This window comes from Plectropomus leopardus, chromosome 11, assembly GCF_008729295.1.
Source record: "Plectropomus leopardus isolate mb chromosome 11, YSFRI_Pleo_2.0, whole genome shotgun sequence".
Lineage (NCBI taxonomy): Eukaryota > Metazoa > Chordata > Actinopteri > Perciformes > Serranidae > Plectropomus > Plectropomus leopardus.
In genome coordinates this window covers 31585956-31607100 of record NC_056473.1, presented here as the reverse complement: position 1 = coordinate 31607100, position 21145 = coordinate 31585956, and the positions used below count along the sequence as shown (strand labels likewise).

The 21145-nt window shown below is 42.2% G+C and overlaps 1 protein-coding gene across 2 annotated transcripts in view; it reads right to left on the bottom strand.

The window, feature by feature from the left end:
* znf423 (zinc finger protein 423) overlaps window positions 1-21145 on the bottom strand; it is a 193305-nt gene that overhangs the window by 83414 nt on the left and 88746 nt on the right. For both annotated transcript variants that reach the window (XM_042496260.1, XM_042496261.1), the window contains 14 exons: window positions 20280-20404; window positions 19978-20059; window positions 19699-19774; window positions 19131-19402; window positions 18747-19030; window positions 18285-18665; window positions 17913-18094; window positions 16853-17392; window positions 16194-16344; window positions 15375-15932; window positions 14282-14466; window positions 13381-13802; window positions 12663-12876; window positions 11194-11278 (listed from right to left, as the gene is read on the bottom strand). In XM_042496260.1, the coding sequence (XP_042352194.1) occupies window positions 11194-11278; window positions 12663-12876; window positions 13381-13802; window positions 14282-14466; window positions 15375-15932; window positions 16194-16344; window positions 16853-17392; window positions 17913-18094; window positions 18285-18665; window positions 18747-19030; window positions 19131-19402; window positions 19699-19774; window positions 19978-20059; window positions 20280-20404 (3557 nt within the window). The remainder of the gene's footprint in view (window positions 1-11193; window positions 11279-12662; window positions 12877-13380; window positions 13803-14281; window positions 14467-15374; window positions 15933-16193; window positions 16345-16852; window positions 17393-17912; window positions 18095-18284; window positions 18666-18746; window positions 19031-19130; window positions 19403-19698; window positions 19775-19977; window positions 20060-20279; window positions 20405-21145) is intronic.

The following is a 21145-nucleotide window of genomic DNA, read 5'->3' as shown; positions in this document are numbered from 1 at the left end:
ACAGCGGTTTCTCAGTTTTTGCAGACTGTCTGATGAGTCTTTGACGTACTTCAGGTTCAAGGGAATATTAAAATTCTCCCATTCACTCTCTCACTTGTAAAATGCTGCTCAGTGACATCAGTTTCCGGTATGACCGGTAACCCCCAGGAAAGATAAGTGAAGTGCATTAGAGCAGGCACACACCAACAACACAGACGGTAGAGTAGTCTGTGGCTTATTAGTTCAGGTGCAGCAGGGCAGAAGAGAACAACAATGTTGCTAGCCGGTGGCAAGGACTTACACACACACACACACACACACACACACACACACACACACACACACACACAGGAGTGAACCCTCAACCACATTATCCACCTCCATTGACTCTAAAAGCTTCTTATTCGCCTCATTAAGTCTTCAGTGACACAAAGCAACCACAGCAGACCCTGCCCACTAACACATACATACAGATAGGTGTGTGTGTGCACGCATGTGTAAAAGGAAAAAAGGGGGGGAGGGTGGGGGGGGGCACTAGAAAGAAAGATGTGTGCACAGACACACACCGGCCCTTGGGGCGGCTGCTTAGACAGCAGACCGACATTACTAGTCAAGCGCATCACAGATTTGACTGCAGGCTAATAGACAGGCTGAATGCAGGTTGACTATTCTGAATTGGCAGATAAGTGCAAAAAACACAGTTGAAGTGAGGTTTGTGTAATGCTTTGCTCTGCACTCTTTTTGGTCTGCAAGGGTGAAATTGAAGAGTTGACGTGTCAATGATTCAAGTAATTGTCATCATTCAGAGATCTTTACAAAAAACAAAAAAAGAAAGAAAGAAAGAAAGAAAGAGTTCCAGCTTTTTAAAAAGGCAATATTCAGCATTCAATTTCAAAACTGTACCCGGCAAACAAGAACACAGTTTAAAATAATGTCCCTGTACTATTGATTATCAGATCTGAGAAGAATGTGTATAGGGGAGTCTAGCTAACACTATTAGAGTGCATTGATGTAAATAGGTAAGTAAAGCTCATGCTGAGGACACATCATTAGCCACCACACTCCACGGGGAGCACTTAGATGCAGGTGAGTGGCCACTCGATACCTCCAAGGCATCTGTGTGTGCACGTGTGCATGTGTGTTTGTGTGTGTGATGTGTATGAGGTGGGAAGGACAATGAAGCATGCAGCTAGCAGCAGGGATTGGAGTGAATGAGGAATTGAGGTGAGGGGTAATTGTGCAAAGATTTGGCTAAAATGTGTCAATTCAAATTTATCTTTAAGGGATTCATCAAGTTTTATACACTACTTTTATTATGCACATTGATTTCTTCTACTGAGAAAATAGAGCCTGAGTTAAGCCCCTTCCAAGTTGCTCCACATCATGCAATGTGGCTTTCGCACATAGTTTGTGCAATTTGCCAATATCTTGTATTCAGTAATAAAAAGAACCACAGCTAGTGCTAATCTAAAAAAAAAAAGCAGGAGAATGAAATGCTGATGGGCAGGCAGTGAGACAGCACAATGCTGCCTTGCTCGTAGTGCGAGCTAAGGAGACAGAAAGGGGACCAACCTGGCCGACAGGTGGGCTCTTCTACGGGCCATCCAATAGGCAGGTGGGGATGGGGGGAGAGCGGAGGAGAGAATGGGCAGGGTTAGTAATACGCAGTGTGAACGTGGTGTGTGTGGGGGAGGCAAAAACTTGATTTATACCTTGATAGTGAACACAACATGAAGCAGGTTTAAGACTACTGTCACTGTTAGTACTACTGTACTCGCAAAAGTGTTGGAAAACCTCTCTTTGCAAGCTTTATTACCACCTCACAAAGTCAAAGGAACGAAATGTAAACCCATTTCTTAGCACTTCTGTTTGTTTCTGCGGCGCTGGTTTGGCTTTCAGTATGTAAAACTATAGGCTGCTTCCTACACGCTCAGCAGCTGCAGCATAACTACAGTGACACCTTGATACAGACGTATAATTAAGGCTTAAAGCTGATTTCTTAAAGCTGCTGAGCTACAGGCTGATGGACAGAATGGATGTAAACAAAAAGAAGTGGAGGGAAGAAAGTGGGTGACAGAGGGAGAGAAAGTAAAGCGTGACAGACAGAGAGAGAGAGTGTTTGGCAGGGATACTCAACTTCGCTTTACTTTGGGGCCACTTTTGCAAAATGACAGGAGGCAGGGGCCAGTCGCTGCAACAGTTTTTACGCCATTTCAAGTATTTTAAAACATTTCAAGAACTTTCTGACATTTCCAGGACTTTTGCACGTTCTATTTTAAGTTGTTTAACGCAATTTAAAAAAAAAAAGAAATGGGGGGGGGGGGGGGTGATGTAGGGACGTCACTAACATACTCTCATCACTATTCATGCATTAATCCTGACAGCCATGTTAAAAAAGAACTGATGCTTTTAGAAATACATTTGTCTATTCTGTAAACTGAAATAGCATTTTTTGACTCGTGGTCTTGATGCGCTGGTATGTGGCCTTTGTGCCCTCCAAAAATTGCCCCACTGCAAACCTATTAATTTTTTTTTTTATTATTTTATTTTCAATTTTTTAAATAACTTTTTTTTAAACATTTTATAATTTATCTCTTTACTATTTTATTCTACATGCTGACAACCCTGTTAATAATTAATAAAAAACATAATAAAGGATACAAATTCTAAAAATGGATTTGTCTATTCCCTGAATATTTATGACTTGTGGTCTTGATGCTCTGACATGTGGTCCTCCAAAAAACTGCCCTGCTGCAGACCAAGTTTATTTATTTATTAAATAATAATTCAGTAATTAATTTTATCCTTTATATCTTATCTCTTAACTTTTTTTACTTCTGAATTTGTATCCTTTATTATGTTTTTTAATGTATTGCTCTGTAAGGCACTTTAAATTGCCCTGGTTTATGAAATGTGCTACACAAATAACTACCTTGACTTGCCTTGTCAAGAGTCTCTGTCCCTAAAATCAGAAAATTCCAGGCCTGGTCACTAAATGCTAATTACAGATTGGTCCCTAGTTAAAACCAATGGAAAGGGGAGATAGCACGATGTGCTCTTTGTGCGCACACACAGTGACAGTTTGGTGCAGACACACATATTAAGAATGTTTGTGTGTGTGTGTGTGTGTGTGAGAGAGTGAGTGTTCGTCTACATGTGTTTGAGAAGTGAGGTCTCATGCTGTGAAATGTAGACTGAGGTGATTAGTAAAGCATTAGTGGCTGCATGCAACACTCAGAACATGCTGTCAAGGACCTTATTTAGGTGTGTGTGTGTGTGTGTGTGTGTGTGTGTGTGTGTGTGTGTGTGTGTGTGTGTGTGTGTGGTCTTCAGACTCCATTTTGAATAGACTTTCTAAATGAAGATATCTTTGCAAAGTGAGATCACACTAATTTACCACTTAAAGGTGTGTGTGTCAACATTAAATATTACCCGGAATTTTATTTCATCTTGCAACAGACTATTTCCCAGAAACAAAAGATTATTATTTATATTTTTATTTATGTTTTTCTTTAAAATCAAACCCAGGATGTCATGGTTTACCTGCTTTTCTTATTTTCTATTAAATCACTGCACCTGTTTAACTAGATCTATATTCAACATCCCAGCAGGGACAGGTTGGACTATTCTGGGTGGAAGGTGCTTTTTGATTCCATACAGGTGTATGTACATGCTGTATTCTCTCTCTCTCTCTCTCTCTCTCACACACACACACACACACACACACACTTGCATGTTTAGTTGCACACAGAATTGTTACTTCACCTCACACTATCACACAGGGAAGGAAGTTCTTCATGATGTGCAGCTGCACAGCAGAAAACAATAAAGCCTGCCAAAAATCGCTGCGGTGTGGTCCGAGGGGACACACACATACACACACAAACAAATACACATGTACATACAATGAGCTGAGGGGTTGAAGGGATACAAAGAAAAGAAAAATAATTGAGGCTAAATGACTAAACCACATGTTACAAAATATGGAATCAGTGCATTCTTTCATGATCTAGGGTTATTTTAAAGCATATAATATAAATCTGAATGGTGCAGGTGATGTAATGTTTACCACATAAAAAGCATCATACTCAAATTTAAGTGTAGTGCTGTGTGGTTTTTTTTATGTCAAAATTAGCTGATCTGACTGGGCAGCTCCACACGCAGAGATAAAAACCCCTAAGTTTACTGTCATCCTTCTTCAGTGCCGCCCTCCGCCAGCCTCGGCTCTGCCTCTTTCTCTTTTTTCCCCCGTCGTCTCTCATCTTTCCGCTAACCCCCCTCGCATCTTCTCCTCCCATGGAGTCTCCCCCCTTAGCGTGCCCAGCCAAAAACACAAATAAATACTTTCTACATTCTCTTCTCATCTCCACTTCTTCAAGCCCTCCCTCCCCTTCCCACCTGCTCAGCAGTGTTGGAGGCTAGGAAAAGCAAACGCACACAGCTCTGTGATCACACACACACACACACACACACACACACACAAACATGCACAGGTGGGATATGCCCCCAACCCACACATGACAAAAAAATGTGAATAGACGGAGTTTTTCTTTCTACACACGTGCGCGCACACGCACGCACGCACGCACGTACACACACACACACACACACACACACACACACACACACACACTGTGAAAATCATAAAAATTCAAAATAAAAATCTAAAACTATCTATATATATAAAATACATGTTAAAATCTATTTATAATTTATGGATTTCTGAATGCAATTTCTGCACATTATAGTATTTACATGCAGATACAGGATGTGTACTGTACTTGCCCTTAGGCTTTTGTCTCACACACAAAAATACCAAAAAAAATTCTCAAATGGCAAGCTGGTACCCGAGGCAAAAAATGGATAACTCCATTTCTATCTCTCTTTTTCTCCTCAGTGTGTGGGAGATGGACTGAGGCTGTGTGTCCGTGAATGTGTGCGTGTATGTGTGTGTTTAACAATGTGAAGTGTGGGCACTACCAGTGTACCAACATTATTAAATTAAAATGTGACGTGTACTGGCTGGAGCTACAAGCCAGAAAAAAAAAAATCAATACTGGGGATCAATCCAAGTTAGCATTAGCAACTTAGCTTCAGCCAAACCACATCCTCAGTAACTGACCACCAACACAATGCTGTATAGTACAGACTGCCTACAGATAAGTGCTGCCTGGCATTACATGACAACACCTTGCAAAGCTCTGTAATAGATTCAGAACCAGCGTATGCAAAAACAAGCCAACAGGGACAGATATTCAACTGTTCGGTTCCTTGTGCCCCTTCAACCCTTTTGCATGATTTCTCTTTCCCTCCTATCTTCTCTCAGTCTCTACTCTCTCCATGTCTCTGCCTCCAGAGCAGAGCATTGACCACATGGTGTTTTAATTAACTTGTGTGCTGTGTCGAAGCCAAAGCTAGCGGGAACACACACTGGTTGGGACTATACCATCGCAGTAAAGCAGAAACCGGGCTGAATGGCAAATGGTGCGGCATTACCGTCTCAAATTTAAATATTAACTCCCAAACTAAATCATTAAAAGTATTTGCTATTTTGGTAATTTTACACCATATATTCAACATGACAGAAAATACTAATAATAAGGGACCTATTATGCTATTTTTTAGGTTCATATTTGTAATTTGGGTTTCTACTTGAACGTATTTACATGCTTTTCAATCAAAGGTGACATAGGCGTGTTATGTGAGCGATAATGGAAAGGCGAGCCCCTTACATGTGGGAGCGGCCACATATGAGGGATTTCATTGAGGTGATAGTCCACGATTTCACAGAACTGTGAATTCAAAACTTCCAGATGATCCGCTCAACTTTTGAAGAATTATGAGATGCAATAACAGCTCTTGTAGCTGCATCATGAGGGAGCCAGTTCCTACTGACGAGCACATAGCCATAGCATCATGTGACCTAGAAAAGCAAAACAAAAAAAAGTGTTTCCACTGCAGTTCTGCTAAATATGGCTTTTTCAAATCGTCTGAAATACCACCTCATGCGAGCGTAAAAACTTTTTTGCGATACATTTTTTGAAATTGACGTGTTTCCATTAGGCGAATTTTATATTTGCAATTTCAATTTGCGCAGTTTGAGGGTTAATGGAAAGCCGCCTATTGTTGGCGGGGGGGGGGGGGGTCACTTTTTTCTCATAAGGTCGAACCTTTCTTAACTCTGCTAGTAAGACACTCAGAGAAGTGCTTTGCAGCCACTTGTGATTTTTCTAAAAATAACAGCTGCTGGCAGGTTAGAAAAATGGTGTGTGGATATATCACAGAGCTTTTATTTTTATCAAATGTGGAGACGCATCATTTAGGAGTAGAAAAGATCAGCAACAAAGAGAGGATTTATGTGATATTAAAAAATAAAGACTTTCAAGTAATAACTGCTTTTGAAACAAATTACTAGCAACAAATACTTCACATGTGTAGATGAATGTGTGGCGCCTAAAATTTGTGATGATTCCTCCTCAGCGCTGCGAGGATCCCTCTCCAGACTTCTTACTCTGACCCTCTTCTCCTCTATCTGCCTGAACGCTGTCTCTCTGCCTCTTCCTGACAGCGTAATTAACAGGACCGTGGGGTGCACCATGTATTACCCACGGAGCAATGTGACAATCACATTACTGGACTCGATAAGCCAATAGCAAACTCCCTCCTCTCTGCTTACTCAACATGTCGAAACACTCGTTCTGGTCATAAACTGGATCTTTCCATGCATATTTTTTTGTCTGATGCCTCGGGGTGTTTCACTCAACCACGTGAGAATATCAGAAATGGCACACGCACACCTACCAGAGGTGGAGTTATTGAACGTGAGTCAGAGCTGATGATAAAGTGTGCACATTTCCTGATGAGACAGACAGTGACACCTTCCCAAAGGTGACAAACGGGGGTGTTGTCAAATTAAAAAAAGAGGATTAAGGAGAGGAAGAAACTGTGTCAGAAGAATCAAAAGATAAAACTTTCACACTCTCTGTGGACTTGTAGCCTGATACATTGCAACCAAATCTTGCCTTCCTGTTGACACCAATTGCATTTGACTTCATCAAACTGAATACTGCCTAATAGAGAAATTAGACTTCTGTGATCTGATAACACAAGGCACACGTTAAAACCCCGGACACAACCGAGCAGAGAACAGTTAAAGAGAGAAAATGAAAGATGACAGAGAAAATAAGCATCTTAATTTAATTTTCTCACCACCAATGCTTTAAAATGAAGATCTTTCTCTTTAGTATACGCTCCTGTTTTCTGAGGGTGGGGGTTGGTTGTAGGAAATGTTAATAATAGGATCTGGGCAAGCTCTTAAAAATAATCTGCCTCAATTTCATAATTAATCTGTGCTAGGTTTTCACACAATTAGCACGTTAATTAACCCAAAAGTGCCACTACAGTGTTGGGACGCATGTGAGTGTGTGTGTGTGTGTGTGTGTGTGTGTGTATAAAAAGAACGAAAAGACGCTGGCTACAGTTACATACACACCAGTGTTCCTCTATTATTCTGAATAATGACAGTCTGAATTTGATGCAGGTCATATAAACAGCATCTATTCAAACATTCTGAATTAGGTTGCTTTCCAAGTTTTCTGATTAAGATATGTAGGATTTGACAATATAACTCCCCGCCTGTTTGCAAAGCTCTGGGGTAGAGATGCGTGCAAAAGAAAATCCCACACTTCTAATCTGAAGGAAAAACACACCTACTTTTACATTTTATGAAAGATTTAGATATCAACAGGTTTTTGGATATGTGTAAACCTTTTAAAAAATGTAAGGGAAGGACAGAGAGTCCTCCAGCTGATGTAAGGGCACATTAGTCGGAGTATGCAGAATTGTAAATGGGAGTGTTCGTGGAATATTGGTTTTCTGTTTTTTTTTATATTATTTTTTGGCCTTTTTGCCTTTATTTGATGAGGCAGCTTAAGTGTGAAAGGGGGCGAAAGAGGGGATGACATGCAGCAAACGGCTGAGGCCGGACCTGAACCCACGGCCTCTGCGGCGAGGACGTTACCTCTGTAGGCTACATAAGGCACGTGATCTACCAACTGAGCTACTGGGCTCACCAGGAATATTGAATTTAATTCGTCATGGAAACAGCTCAGTAAGAATATCGTCTTTTTTGGAAAAAGGGCAAAAAACTGACTATTTTGTGCATGTATACATACTCAGTCAGGGATTACTGGCAGGATTATCAGGCTGGAGGTGAGTGGGAAGACGGTGAAGGTGATCAAAAATGGTTATAAGCAGGGAGAGATGGTAGGGACACGAGGAAAAGACGAGGACAGAAATGGGAAGAATGAAATGGAGTTGTTTCTGCATCGCCGCGAAGAACGAAGGAGTCGGGCAGAGAGGAACAGTAGGTAAAAGACTGTAGAAACTATACTTAGTGTGTGTTCTTTCATGTGTGCGTGTGTGGGAGAGTCTGTCCCTGTGTTTGTGTGTGTGAGACTGAGAGTGTATGACTATGTGTGGGAGTGGGAGTGTGTGTGTGTGTGTGTGTGTGTGTGTGTGTGTGTGTGTGTGTGGCCCACGGGGGGGAAGGAGGTAAAAGTTACTCCAGCTGTACTTCTGTTTCAACTCTCTCTTCTAACGTCTCCAGACATTACTAGACGACTCAGAGCGATGTCAGCACTCTCACACACACACACACACACACACACACACACACACACACACACACACACAAACATGCACAGGTGGGATATGCCCCCAACCCACACATGACAAAAAAATGTGAATAGACGGAGTTTTTCTTTCTACACACGTGCGCGCACACGCACGCACGCACGCACGTACACACACACACACACTTCAGAGTACACCAGTGACTCTGGGATTGCCTGTCATGTCTGGCGAGAGAGGCTGAGGGTGGGGGTGGGGGGTGCAGAGCGTTTGTTCCCCAGAACGACTCGCAGGTCCACCTCGTTAATCTCCATGACGACAGAGATGCTAAGGCAGCAAATTAGTAGCAAGCGGAAAAACTGTCACAGGGGAAGCTCATAAAAGAACATAGACTCCAAACTACAGAGGTAGTTTTTAGTTAAACACACACACACACACACACACACACACACACACACTCCACTCATAATAGGTGCACTCACAAACAATTTTCTATAACCTTTTCTCAGCCCTTAAGAGGCGATAATGAGCCCAAAATGATGACGCTCACCTCATCACGGTGGCTCTGGCTATCTCTTATTTATTCTACTTCATGCAAAAAGCAGCTGGCCAGACATCTAACAGTGACTAAAGGCGCACATCTGTGGTGCAAAGTCTTAGTCATACACATTAGAATAAAGACTCTAATGCATTTGTTGCTGATCACACATTACATTCTTCCAGCAGTATATCAAGTGTTGTCAGTGCTTTTGTTGTCCTAGCCAACTTCAGGAAATGTCTCTTTAAACCAATATTGCATGTTTTCATAAGATATATAAATATATAACAATAACGACCTAACAATACATAACTACTGAATTTCTCCTTTTTAGTGTTATAAACTGCATAGACCTTTAACCACAATGAGAATCAAATTTGTGTGTCATTTGATTTTAACGTCTGATATTTTTGCAAAACAGTACAGTTATACAAAATACAATGGTACACAAAAGTTTAGTACAAGTTTGGTACAGCGGAATAAAACCCCAAATGCATAAGCATATGTTTCTTTTCACAAACCTCTTGCTTGCTCGTTTTGCCTGCTGGCAACTTTGGTAAATGACTCTTATTTATAAAAATAAGGAACATTCAAACACTTCTGCCTTAAACTGTACAAACACTAAACAAACACTTTCCCAAAAGGCAACAGGCCACAAAAAGCAATAAAACTGAAAACGCATCTTCTATACTATGAAATTAAAATACCAAAGTCCATCCTGTAATGCAAAAATAAAATGTGCATTATGAAGAGCTTTTCACCGAGTTTCACTGTGGCTTTACTTAAAGCAACCAAACACTTATCAGTCCAGCGATTCACACATCTGGCTGATGGCTGTTACTAAGTGTTAGTTAGCATAATGGAAGTGTTTCCGTTCATATCTCCTACAATGGTGGAGCAACGTCAATACACTGTCCTCGTCTTATACTCAACTCTCTCTCTCTGTTGCTGTAAGACAGAAACAGCTAAAAGTTTCTGAGCAGAACTCATGCATGAATTTTCTTCACATTATGTGCATCACACTACATACTGTGCATTCTGTGTACAGCTGCATGCACCAAACTATGACCTCTGTACTGTGAAAACTCAATACAGAAACCGTTATAGATCTAGAAAGCGTGTCTTTAGTCATACTCTCACAACATCATCCCTTTATATCCAAAGCATTAGCAATAACCACAATACATACAGTGCCACACTCATGAAAATGACACCAGCTAATCGTCCTGGGGTCCAAAATGCCGTACATCATATTGATATTGTGCACAGGCGTGTGTGTGATGTACATTAGATTAATCACAAAAGATGTTGTATACAACATCAAATCTGTTCCACCTTAATTCCATCACATATGTACCTCAGTTTATGTGGTCATCAAAGTTCACTGAAGCATCAATACACATTCAGTAACATTCACATAATTAGTCTCGTGATCAGATTTAGCCACGAAGGCAATCACCGGAGAACAAGAACAAGTTGTGACCAACACTGGACCACTGATCAGCTGCTTAAGTAATGCAATCGTGAATGACGTCTAGGCAAAAGCAGCATCAAAACATCACATGCTAAATGGTGTTTGTCTTCATCCAGGCCGAACTACGAATACTTAAGTGATGAATAGCCCGGTGTTTCGTGTAGAAGTGATTCGATGCAAGTTATCACTGTGGCTCCTGAAAGGTTTCTCTCATTTTTACACTAAGCTTTATCTGTAATTTCGACTGTTTTCTAAGTCAAGTTTCCATTCCTTTAGAGGTGCAGTCAAGTGTTAAATTGCACAACAGCTGGCCCAGGCAGCCCACAGGTTAAAAAGAGCTCTTCATTTCACCTGTCTGTCTCACACCTCTCTGTGCGTGTGTTGCTCTGGAGAGGTGCTTTAATATGAAATGCGTGCAGGAACACCACAATAGTTGTGGTGTTAAACCAAGAGAAAAAACAAGGAAATGAAACATTCGCAGTCACCGAAATGCAGTATCAGACTCACACTCACTGACAAAAACACTTAAGAGTAGAACACAAACAGAGTGAAAGAGCTGCGCCTCACTCACCGATCATGTGATTGGCGACATGAATCTGGATCTCTCTTTCCGTCTCAAACGTCATTTGGCATTTAATACACTGGTAGGTCTTTTTCTGTTAGATACAAACACAGAAACACAAAGAAATCATTATCTTTCATGTGAAAACAGTAAGCAATATTACATTTATTTACCCAAAATAAAGCAATACAAAGAGTTAGGTGTGGACACATGATATTTAGTAAAAAATGTTCATAGTAAAGTGGAAAGCTCGTGATGAGTTATTTTTGTTGATTAAATACTCAACATGCAAGACATGTGAACCCCACATAGTCTCACACTAATCAAGCAACACCGAAAGTCCAAGTCTTTAGAGACTTGGTGAAAGGAAGACGAAGTATGCAGACACACACACACACACACACAGACAGAGTAAGACCTCTGCAGAGAAGGAGAGAAAGACAGAAATTAATAAGGAAGGGAGCGAACGGGAAATAGATTAAGGGAAAAAGCAATGAAACAGAAAAAGGAGGAACGAGTGTAGAAGAAAAGAGGACAAAAGAGGAAGAAAGAGATGCAGAAAGAGTCAGAGAAACAAGGGTGAGAGACACAGAAACAAAGAAAAGAAGAAGCAGAGGCTCTGCTTATCCATTCACAGCACACAGCGATCACTCATGCACAAACACATACAAAATACACAAAGGCCCCACTTCCACTATCTCTCTGCTGCTTCAGCCTGCTACACACACACACACACACACACACACACACACACAGAAATCCTACTTTGTCTGCTTTGTGCTGTTAGACTAAGCAGAAACAAAGGTGCAGGTAAGACAGAGGGTCCCTGGGAACTGCCTCCAACACACACACACTCGCACACAGACATGCTCACTTGCAAGTACACACTCTCACACACATAGACACGCGGCAAGTCCCGGGGAGCCTGACTGTCAATATCAAGTAGAGCGAACAGCTCCCACAATGCCTCAGCACGCCCCAGCCGCAGGACCCAGTGGGGCTCAGCTGACACACCGACGTACACACATGCGCATGTATGCAAGCTGCAGACACAAAGCAGCACGCACCGACTCTTTGGGCGTGCGTGCACTCACACACACATACACACACACACTTACATAGGACTCATGCAAACATACAGTTCAGCAGGATTGTTGAGTCTCCTGCACCCCTGAAAATGTCTCCATCTGTTAAATGCTGCTTTTCATATTTACATGGATTTCACATACAGTGCTGACCATAATTACACTGTGTAATGTTTCACTGCACTCTAAGTCCTGTTCATTTTGTTGATGCACAACAGAGATATTAACATTTAACACGCACACCGGATTCTAGTTTTTAGTATTTTGGAGGATAAATTGTTACATTTCTTGACATTACCAAACTTCCTCTTGCAATGCCAAACATTTGATTTGAGACATTGTCATCCAAGACTTTCCATAAAAGCACGAGTCTCTCAGTCTATCCTGTCTCACCTTAGGCGCAGGGGAAGCCTCAGCCTTCTTTCCTGCTGCGCTGGTTTCGGGGCTGACTTCAGGGTGATCTGTCTGGACGTGACTCTCCAAATCCTCCACACTTTCGAACTTCACCCCGCACTCCGGACACCTCAGCCCGGCCATGGCCTTCTCTCCCGGCGTGTCCCCAGGCGTGGCAGCTCCTCCCTGGCTGGGGCTCTGGCCGTTCGTGCCCCTGATTTGATTGAACATTTGGTTTACTTTAGCTGATTTTAGAAAAGAAAATAGTTGTTTTTGCTTGTTCCATCTCAGCTAGACCCAGCAATATTGCATGTTACATATGTGAGAGGGAGAAGTAATCTACTGTTGACGTCACTCATTGAAACCTGGCTCGACATGACTTTTGTTTACCTTCGTTCAGACACCTTGCACAAGCATTTAAACCTTTGAAGCCTGACAGAATTGATTTAATTTGCTCTGCAAATACATGTGGGCAAAGGCAAGACAAGGCACTTTTTTCAGGTAATTCTCTTGTTTGTTTTTTTTCTTCTTTTATGCCAATTTTCAGGGTTCTTTTGTAACTTTTCACAAATTTCTTGCTAATTTTTGGGTCATGTCTTCTTAAGCTACTCATATATTTCTCCCATGTTTTTTGAAAGAAATAAAGCCAATTTGCTTAGGTTTCAAAGAGTTTAGTATGACACACACAAATTTATCAGGTATTAACTTGGCTTCGCACCTGCTCATGCAGCCAGCACAGAGGCCATAAGGCAGTCCGTTGACATCCAGCTTCACCAGCTCCCCTTTGTTCTTGAACTCCTTTAGGCAGAAGGCGCATTTATACAACTTATGCTGCTGCAGCTGCCCGTTTGGGGATGATGACGCTGAACCGCTCCCTCCACCTACTCCTCCGTTCCCACCTCCTCCTCCTGCTCCTCCAAGTGCAGAACTAGTGGAGAGCTTCTGCATGTGGAAGGTGCCATGGATCTTCAGCTCAAGGGTGGAGGTGACAGTCTGCATGCAGACGACGCAGCGGAAGCCAGTGAGGGAGTTGCGGAGGTCGGGGTGCATCTGACAATGCTCTATAAACTCCTCCTCACTCTGCAGGGGCATCTTGCAGATTCGACAGGTACCTGTGTCCAGGCTCTTACTGTGGGTCACCTGCAGAGAGGGAATACATACAGAGGGTAAGAACATAATGATGCACAAAGTAGAGAGTAATAATACCTTTTATCAAAGCACAGGAGCTGTTGTTATATTCGCTTACTGTAGCTGCATTACACAATACATGTTTTTGAATATTTTCCCGTAGTGTGGTGCAGCACAAATTGCCTCTCTCAGGACAATTTAACATTCTAAATTCAAAGCAGCCAAAAAAGTTTCAGGATCAAAAGACAGATACACAGACAGAAAGCAACAAAAAGGTAACACAAGAGAAAAGCAAAAAAAATCTGTGTATCCACACAGATGGCTGTGTTGTTATACCTGTGAGGGAATCCACTAACTCTCTTTGTTCCCTCCATATTAACCTAAAAATTACATGCTGAAACATAGAGTACCCAAAAGATATGCACAGAACTATATAGACTGCACATATACAAGCTGTATATGCAGACTGGAAGGAAACAAAAGTAACTTACCTTGTGTTCAGTGAGGGTCAGCAGAGAGGGGAAACGCTCGCCACATATCGGACACATGTAGTGTTTGGCGGGGCCGCGATGCGTCTGAGCGTGCTCACGAAGGCCGTTCTCAGAGAAGAATGTTCTGGAGCACACGTTGCATTTGTGGTTCCCCTTGATAAAGTCCGCCTTCTTCTTTCGAGAACCTGGTATATGAAATTACTTTTATCATCATCAAAATATTTTTATATCCTGTTGAAACTGTAAATTGTAATTAAAGGGATATTTTTTAAGTGGGGTTGTATGGATTACTAATCCATAGTCAGCATATTAATTACAGCAGATGTCTGTTGGCACTAGGCGTGTAGATCACTGGTTTCATCACGACACAATATCATATCGATATGATGTTTGCAGACATTACAAAGTCTACCATGATATGATTTCGATTTGATTTGATTTGGGGGCCTGCGGTCAATATAGGCCGATATTATCTGCTCATTTAACACAGTTGGGTACAAGAGAAGCTGCCACCCTTCCTTCGCTTTTGGCCAGAAGAGATAAAAACAACATATACATAACTGGAAATAATTAAAACTGGTTCATTCTGTTTGAAAATGCTTTCTGGAAATGCATTTTTATTTTTAATCACTGGCCGGCATTTCCTCCTTCAAAAGGCTCTACTGGGCTGATTTTTAATTGACGATAATGGTATCATGAAAATCTAGTGGTACCAACCACGTCATGTTATCCTCTCATAATAATGTTCCAAAGTTAGGCGATGGAAAAACAGCATGGACATTTTACAGGGGTCCCTCTGACCTCAAGATATCTTAATGAAAATGGTTCTATGGGTTCACACGAGTCTCTCTCTTACAGACAAGCCTGTCTTTGTACTAATTAATGCAGTTTTTTAGGTATTAAAAAAAAATCCTATTCAAGACAATCTGGTAAGAATTGCTTTATCTTGTCAATACGGACGTCATAAAAATAATAAAATAAAAAAAATTAAAACGTAATTAAAAAAATGTGATTATGCAAATAACTACTTCCACGATTAATTCTGATTTTAAAACGTTAATCATTTGACAGCCCCACTGAAAACGCATCTTACCAGCATCATCTTCTCCCGGTCGGATGTTGTGATCTCGCAGCCGGTGGTTCTGCAGAAGCGACTCCATGGTGTAGGCCGCTCCGCAGATATCACAGGCGTACATGGGCTCTGAATTGTCCAGCTCCTCCTCCCCTCCGCTTGCCTCATGGCTGTTGGCTGTATCTCCTCCCTGTGCGGCTCCTCCTCCCACAACTGCGCTCTTCAGCAACATGTTCTGCAGGTCGGCCTGTTCAGCCGCCGCCACTGTTGCTCTTTCGACGCTTCCGGTGCCTCCATTGCCACCGCTTCCTGTTCCTCGCTTGGAGGACTGCGCCAGCCCATTGGGCGTCCCATTTTGACTGCCACCGCTCCCTGCACCACTTCCATTCCCAGTGATGTTGCCACCATCAAAGATGCAGTGCTTCTCCCTCAGGTGTCTTTCTAGCAGCGAGATGGCTTGGAAAGCTTTGCCGCAGAAGCGACACGTGAACTTCTTGCTGTGTGTGGTGATGTGGCATTGGAGCTCCACCTCGGTACCAAATGTCTCTCCACAGAAGATGCACTTCCGGGGCTTGAGTCCTGTGAGACAGAAGTTGGATTACAATATGCAGATTGATGCTCAATCTACTCTACAAGACTGCTGTCAAGTAAATACTGCACCAACACTAAATCTCGATTTTCTAGACTCTTTTTGTTTTTGGTTGTTTTTCATTGATAAATGTTGACTTCTGCTTGTTTTTTTATTATATTCTTGTCTATTTTACTATCATGGCATTTTATTTAAATAGTCAAATGTACTTTACTAATGAAGCTTAGCACATGATTCTAAGAAAGACGTACCTGCTCCGAGCCCCCCTGGGAGGCCTGACCTCTGGCCCAGGTGGTTATGTTTCACATGGATCTGAAGATCTGTCTCCTTCCTGAAGTCCCAGGCACAGGCTGTGCAGCGAAACAGCTTCTTCTCATTGCTATGCTTCACTGCCAAATGCACCTGAATGACAGAGGGTGGGAAGAAGAGTGCAAGCCAAGTTAGTTCATAGCTACGGTTGTTTCACTAATGTTAATTGTTTTTAAATACCATAGCACATAAATGTTCTTGTCTATGAGTTGATGTGAATATTTTTTGCAGAAATAAATGGTGCATTCAGATGCCTTTATCCAGCATTTAAACCTATGAAACCTAATTAAATTGGTTTAATTTCTTTTAAAAACACAGGGAAAACATAATGAGCAACTTGGAAAGAAATGTCCTGAAAAAAATAGTAAATAGTGATAGGAAAATTATCAGAAAATTAGCTGGGGAGAAATCATCCAAAAAACGAGGAAAAAATGTCCACAAAACTATATTTATAATTATCTTAATTATCTATGTAAAATTATGTACAGAAAAAGTAAAAAAAAAAAAAAAAAAATCACATTTTTGAGGTCACTTTTTTTGCTTATATTTTGGGTAGTAACAGTCCCTAAGTAACAATCAATGAAGAAGGTTTTGTCTTCACCTGTATGGACACCTTGGAGTCAAAGACCTCCTGGCAGAGAGTGCAGTGGTACAGGACAAAGGTGTGCATGTCCAGCAGGTGTTTCTGCAGGTCGTCCACTGAGGAAAACTGCTTATCGCAGCTCTCGCACACATACTGCGTCGACGTGGTGGTGTAGTGCACTGTCAGGTGTTGCAGCAATGCCTCCTGGGATTCAAAGTCCTCCTTGTTGCACTGAGGGCAGGACTGGCGCCTCAGCAGCATCTCCAGGTGTGACTTGAGGTGGACCTGGAAACCCTCAAAGCTGGAGAATCGCAGGTCGCACTGGTTGCACGGGTAGTCCCCGTTGCTCCCCATGGAGGGGGTGGAGTCCCCTCCGAGTCTGTGTCGTTTCGGGGAGGAGATCTCTACGTCGGAGGAGGCGGGGCTTAGGTCTGCTACCTTTGCCTGCCGTTTGTTGTTAGCCAACGGGATGTTCTTGTGGTTCTCCTTTATGTGCTTGGTGAGCTTGAGGAGTGAGCCGAAGATAGGAGAGTTGGTGCAGTAAGGGCAGGAGTAAACCTGTGCGTGGATAATAACTCTTTACTTTTTTTAAGATTATTGAAAATTGACAAATACGTCAGTTATTAAGACAGACAGTAGGGTTAGGCAATATATCAATAATATAATAATATGGCAATAAAATGTTAGATTCCATTAGACTTTGTTTCGTCCCTCAAATCTGCATCAAATACAAGCTGGAAACAAGAATGCAGTCGGTAATAAAACGATTTGATTTGAATCAACTTCAGAGCAGACCAGCTGTTACCTGCAATAACTGCAGACTCACTGATTGAAGACTGAAAGTATTTCATATAGTAGCATTATCAGGGAAGCTTCATCTAAATTTACATGAGAAATATGCTTCATTTAACGCTTCATTGGCCTCATGACAGAGTACAGGAAACCACCTAATTAGATAGGAAGCAGCTTATTGCACAGCTCAGCCACTGATTAGTAATAGCTCTGACATGCGTAAAGACAGACGAGCTACATTTTGATTAAAAGGTTGTTCTCGAAATGTTATCCCTGACTAACTCACCTCCATGAAGGACTGCGATGCAGCCTGTAGTACAGGAGACTCCAGTTTGGCCACCGCTCCTCCAGATGCAGCTCCACCCCCTGCGGCGGAGGTGCAGTGCGTCTGCTGAATGTGTTCAGTCAACGACGACTCCGTCAAGAATCCCATGGAGCACTGGTTGCAGAAGAAGGCATGATTCCCCTCTAGGATAGAGAAATAAAGATTGACAGATTCATTGTTCATAGCCACTTAACCAAATACTGCTATATATTGAAACAGCCTTTTTTTGACCGCATCATCTGTCGAACGTAACATTGCAACACCTTTCGATGTCATACAGCTGTCTTAAGTTACTCTCCATTTTTGGAAGAGTAGCTCTCTTCAACAACACACCTAATGTGGTGGACCCCGCCACGATCCCACCGGGCAGGCAGTGCGACACTCTGATGTGTTCTTGCAAAGAGTTGATGTCTCCAAACATGTCTGGGCAGTAGTTACAGTGGAACGCTGTGACGTTGGTGAACTGCAGCAGGGGAAACGCTGCTGGTGCCGAGCCCACGTTTCCTCCACTGGCACGGTGAGCTTTGCGCACGTGTTCGTTGAGGTTGTAGAGCGTCGGCAGGGTGTCCAGGCAGAGATGACATGTGTGGCTCTGCTGTGGCTTATCTGCGTGGATGGTCTTCAAATGGATCTCCAAAACCGCCAAGCTGTGGAAGTCTCTCTTCGAGCAGTAAGGGCAAGAGTACGTCACTTTACCCCAGTTCCCTCCTCCACCTGAGGAGATAGACAGATCAACTTTACATCAGCGAAACACTGAACTGTTTTCTCTATAAATAAGGGACTTTTGCAACATACCTCCACCTTGATGACCCAGACTTATCCCGATCTCTTCCCCAGTGTCGGTGCCTCTTCTGCGGCCCCGTTCGATGCCCTGGATGGGCTTTAGAGTAGAGTCCGGTGTGGAGCCTCTCTCAAGACTGGCACTTGAATCTGGAGTGGCTGAGCTCATTGAGGCCACACTGCCCAGCGCGGGGTCAGGACTGGCAGCGCTGTGATTGGACGAGTCAGGCTGGCGATGGCTGTCGAGGTGGCAGTAGACATCCTCCACAGATGGGAACTGTTCTGAACAAACAGGACATCTGGAGGTACAAAAAAAAGACAAGTTAAGTACAAGTTATATGCCAGCATTGGACGTTAATAAAAATGAGTGGTTTGTAAACTTTAAAAACTCTACAGTACTTGTGTTTGCGGTTGGCGTGCTGTGTTTCAATATGCGTAAGGAGAGAGGCCTCGTCCAGAAAGATCTCAGGACAGTGGATGCATTGCAGGTCGGCTCGGTCGGACAGCTGGGGGTGTCTGGTCAGGACGTGTTTCTCCAGTTCGTCTGTCTGACTGAACGTCTCCTCGCAGTAATCACACATAAACAGGTCTTGCTCCAGGTCACCGTCTCCCTTCTTCCCTCCATCCCTCTCGCTCCTCAGTGCGAGGTGCTCTCGGTTCTTGCGGTGAGCCTGCAAGAGTCAGAAAGGAGTCACGATTTAAAGAAGCATGCGCTGTAACACTCTGCCAAAAGGTTTTTATATAATGACAATAAACTAGTGCCTCCTCCTATTACAACTTTGACTCGTGTACTAGTTTAAATGCATTGTAATACCAACAGTTGCCTTACTGTTTTATTTTGGTTATTTGTTGTCGTAACTTATTTTGGAAATTGCATTAGCATCCATGGAGATTTTAAGTTCACGAGCAGTAGTGGGAAGTAGATCAAGGCATTCTGACTAAAATTTGATGTAAAAATACTGTTTACCTGCATGTGGCTCTGCAGTGATGAGGTGGAGGAAAAGCCACGCTTGCACACACTGCACTTAAAAGGTTTGCTGGAGCTGGAGGTGTGAAGAAACATTAATACAGACACACATTAGATCCAGAAAAATCAATTACGAATAAAAAGCAATATTCAACATTCTAAATTTGAAGAGTCAAATAAAACATCGGAATCAAGAGGTAACAAACAAAGAAACGTTCGATAATCATTTCAATCAACATCAAGAGCAGATGTCATGATAAAAGGATCAGAAGCAGTTACCTGTGTGTCTTCAGATGGATCTTCAGGTGATCAGAGCGGGAGAATGCAGCTTCACACTCCTGACAACTGTACTTCTTATCTCCTGTATCAAATAACACATTTCTTAGATACGATTTCTTCTTCTTTTAGACCTCAACATATTGACAGACAGAATGTGGTTGTGTTGAAAGCCTTTTTTTTCTTTCTGTTACTTGAATTCTTGAATAACAGAAGATTCCATTTATTAATTAACTGTGAATCTGCTACCCATTAGGTCCTTATGCCAAAGCGCATTACGCAGTGCTAGCTGACTGATTATGTACCTGTGTGGAGTTTGACATGGCGGTCTCTGCTCCTCTTGTGTTTGAACAGACGGCTGCAGAAGGTACACTTAAACGGCAGCTTGTCGCTGTGGATCTGCTCGTGGCGCTTCAGGTAGCTCAGGCGGCTGGGGACGATCAAGAGGAGAAACGTGAGAAGCAGTCATTTACGAAAGCTCAGAATGAACACTATTATCTGGCATGTTAAAGCTTGGTGATTTGATAAAATAAAACACCCTTACTAAAATAAACTGAGTATCAAGTACATTTTTCATAAATTCCTTTTATCGATGCAAACATGTTTTTCATACAGTTGTGCATTGCAAAACAAATGACCTCAAACTCAGTCATTGGGAGAGGAAGCAAAGGTCCAAAGTGTGGCTTTATTTCACCAAGAGGGTGGAAACACCAGAATACGCTGAAGTGTCTTTTAAGACAGCTTAAATTCCAGGAATGCCATGTATGGACACTCTGCACAAGTGACACCATTCCCAACCAATCAGCATGTCTGTTATCATTCATAAAAATATCCTGTGTTATAACATCAGAATGCCACACAGGTTTTATGTTCAGAAAATAATAAAACAGTTGCACTGACGCTGAAAAACAAAAACCTGCGTACTTTTTCTCCCCACGTACAAAAACGGACCCATCAGCAGAAGTATACCGTTCCTATTTCTATTTTATAGAGGTAGGAACTTTTTTTCTGCATGTCATTCCATGATAATTGCAGTCTGGTAATCTTTAGTTTCAAAGGAAAGTTAAAATTGAAACATTGTTTAATGTCAGTGCATTCAGTAATAAGAAAGCAGAGAAGAACAGAGAGGACAGCTCGGTATCAGAAGTAATAAGGAGGATTATGATGATGA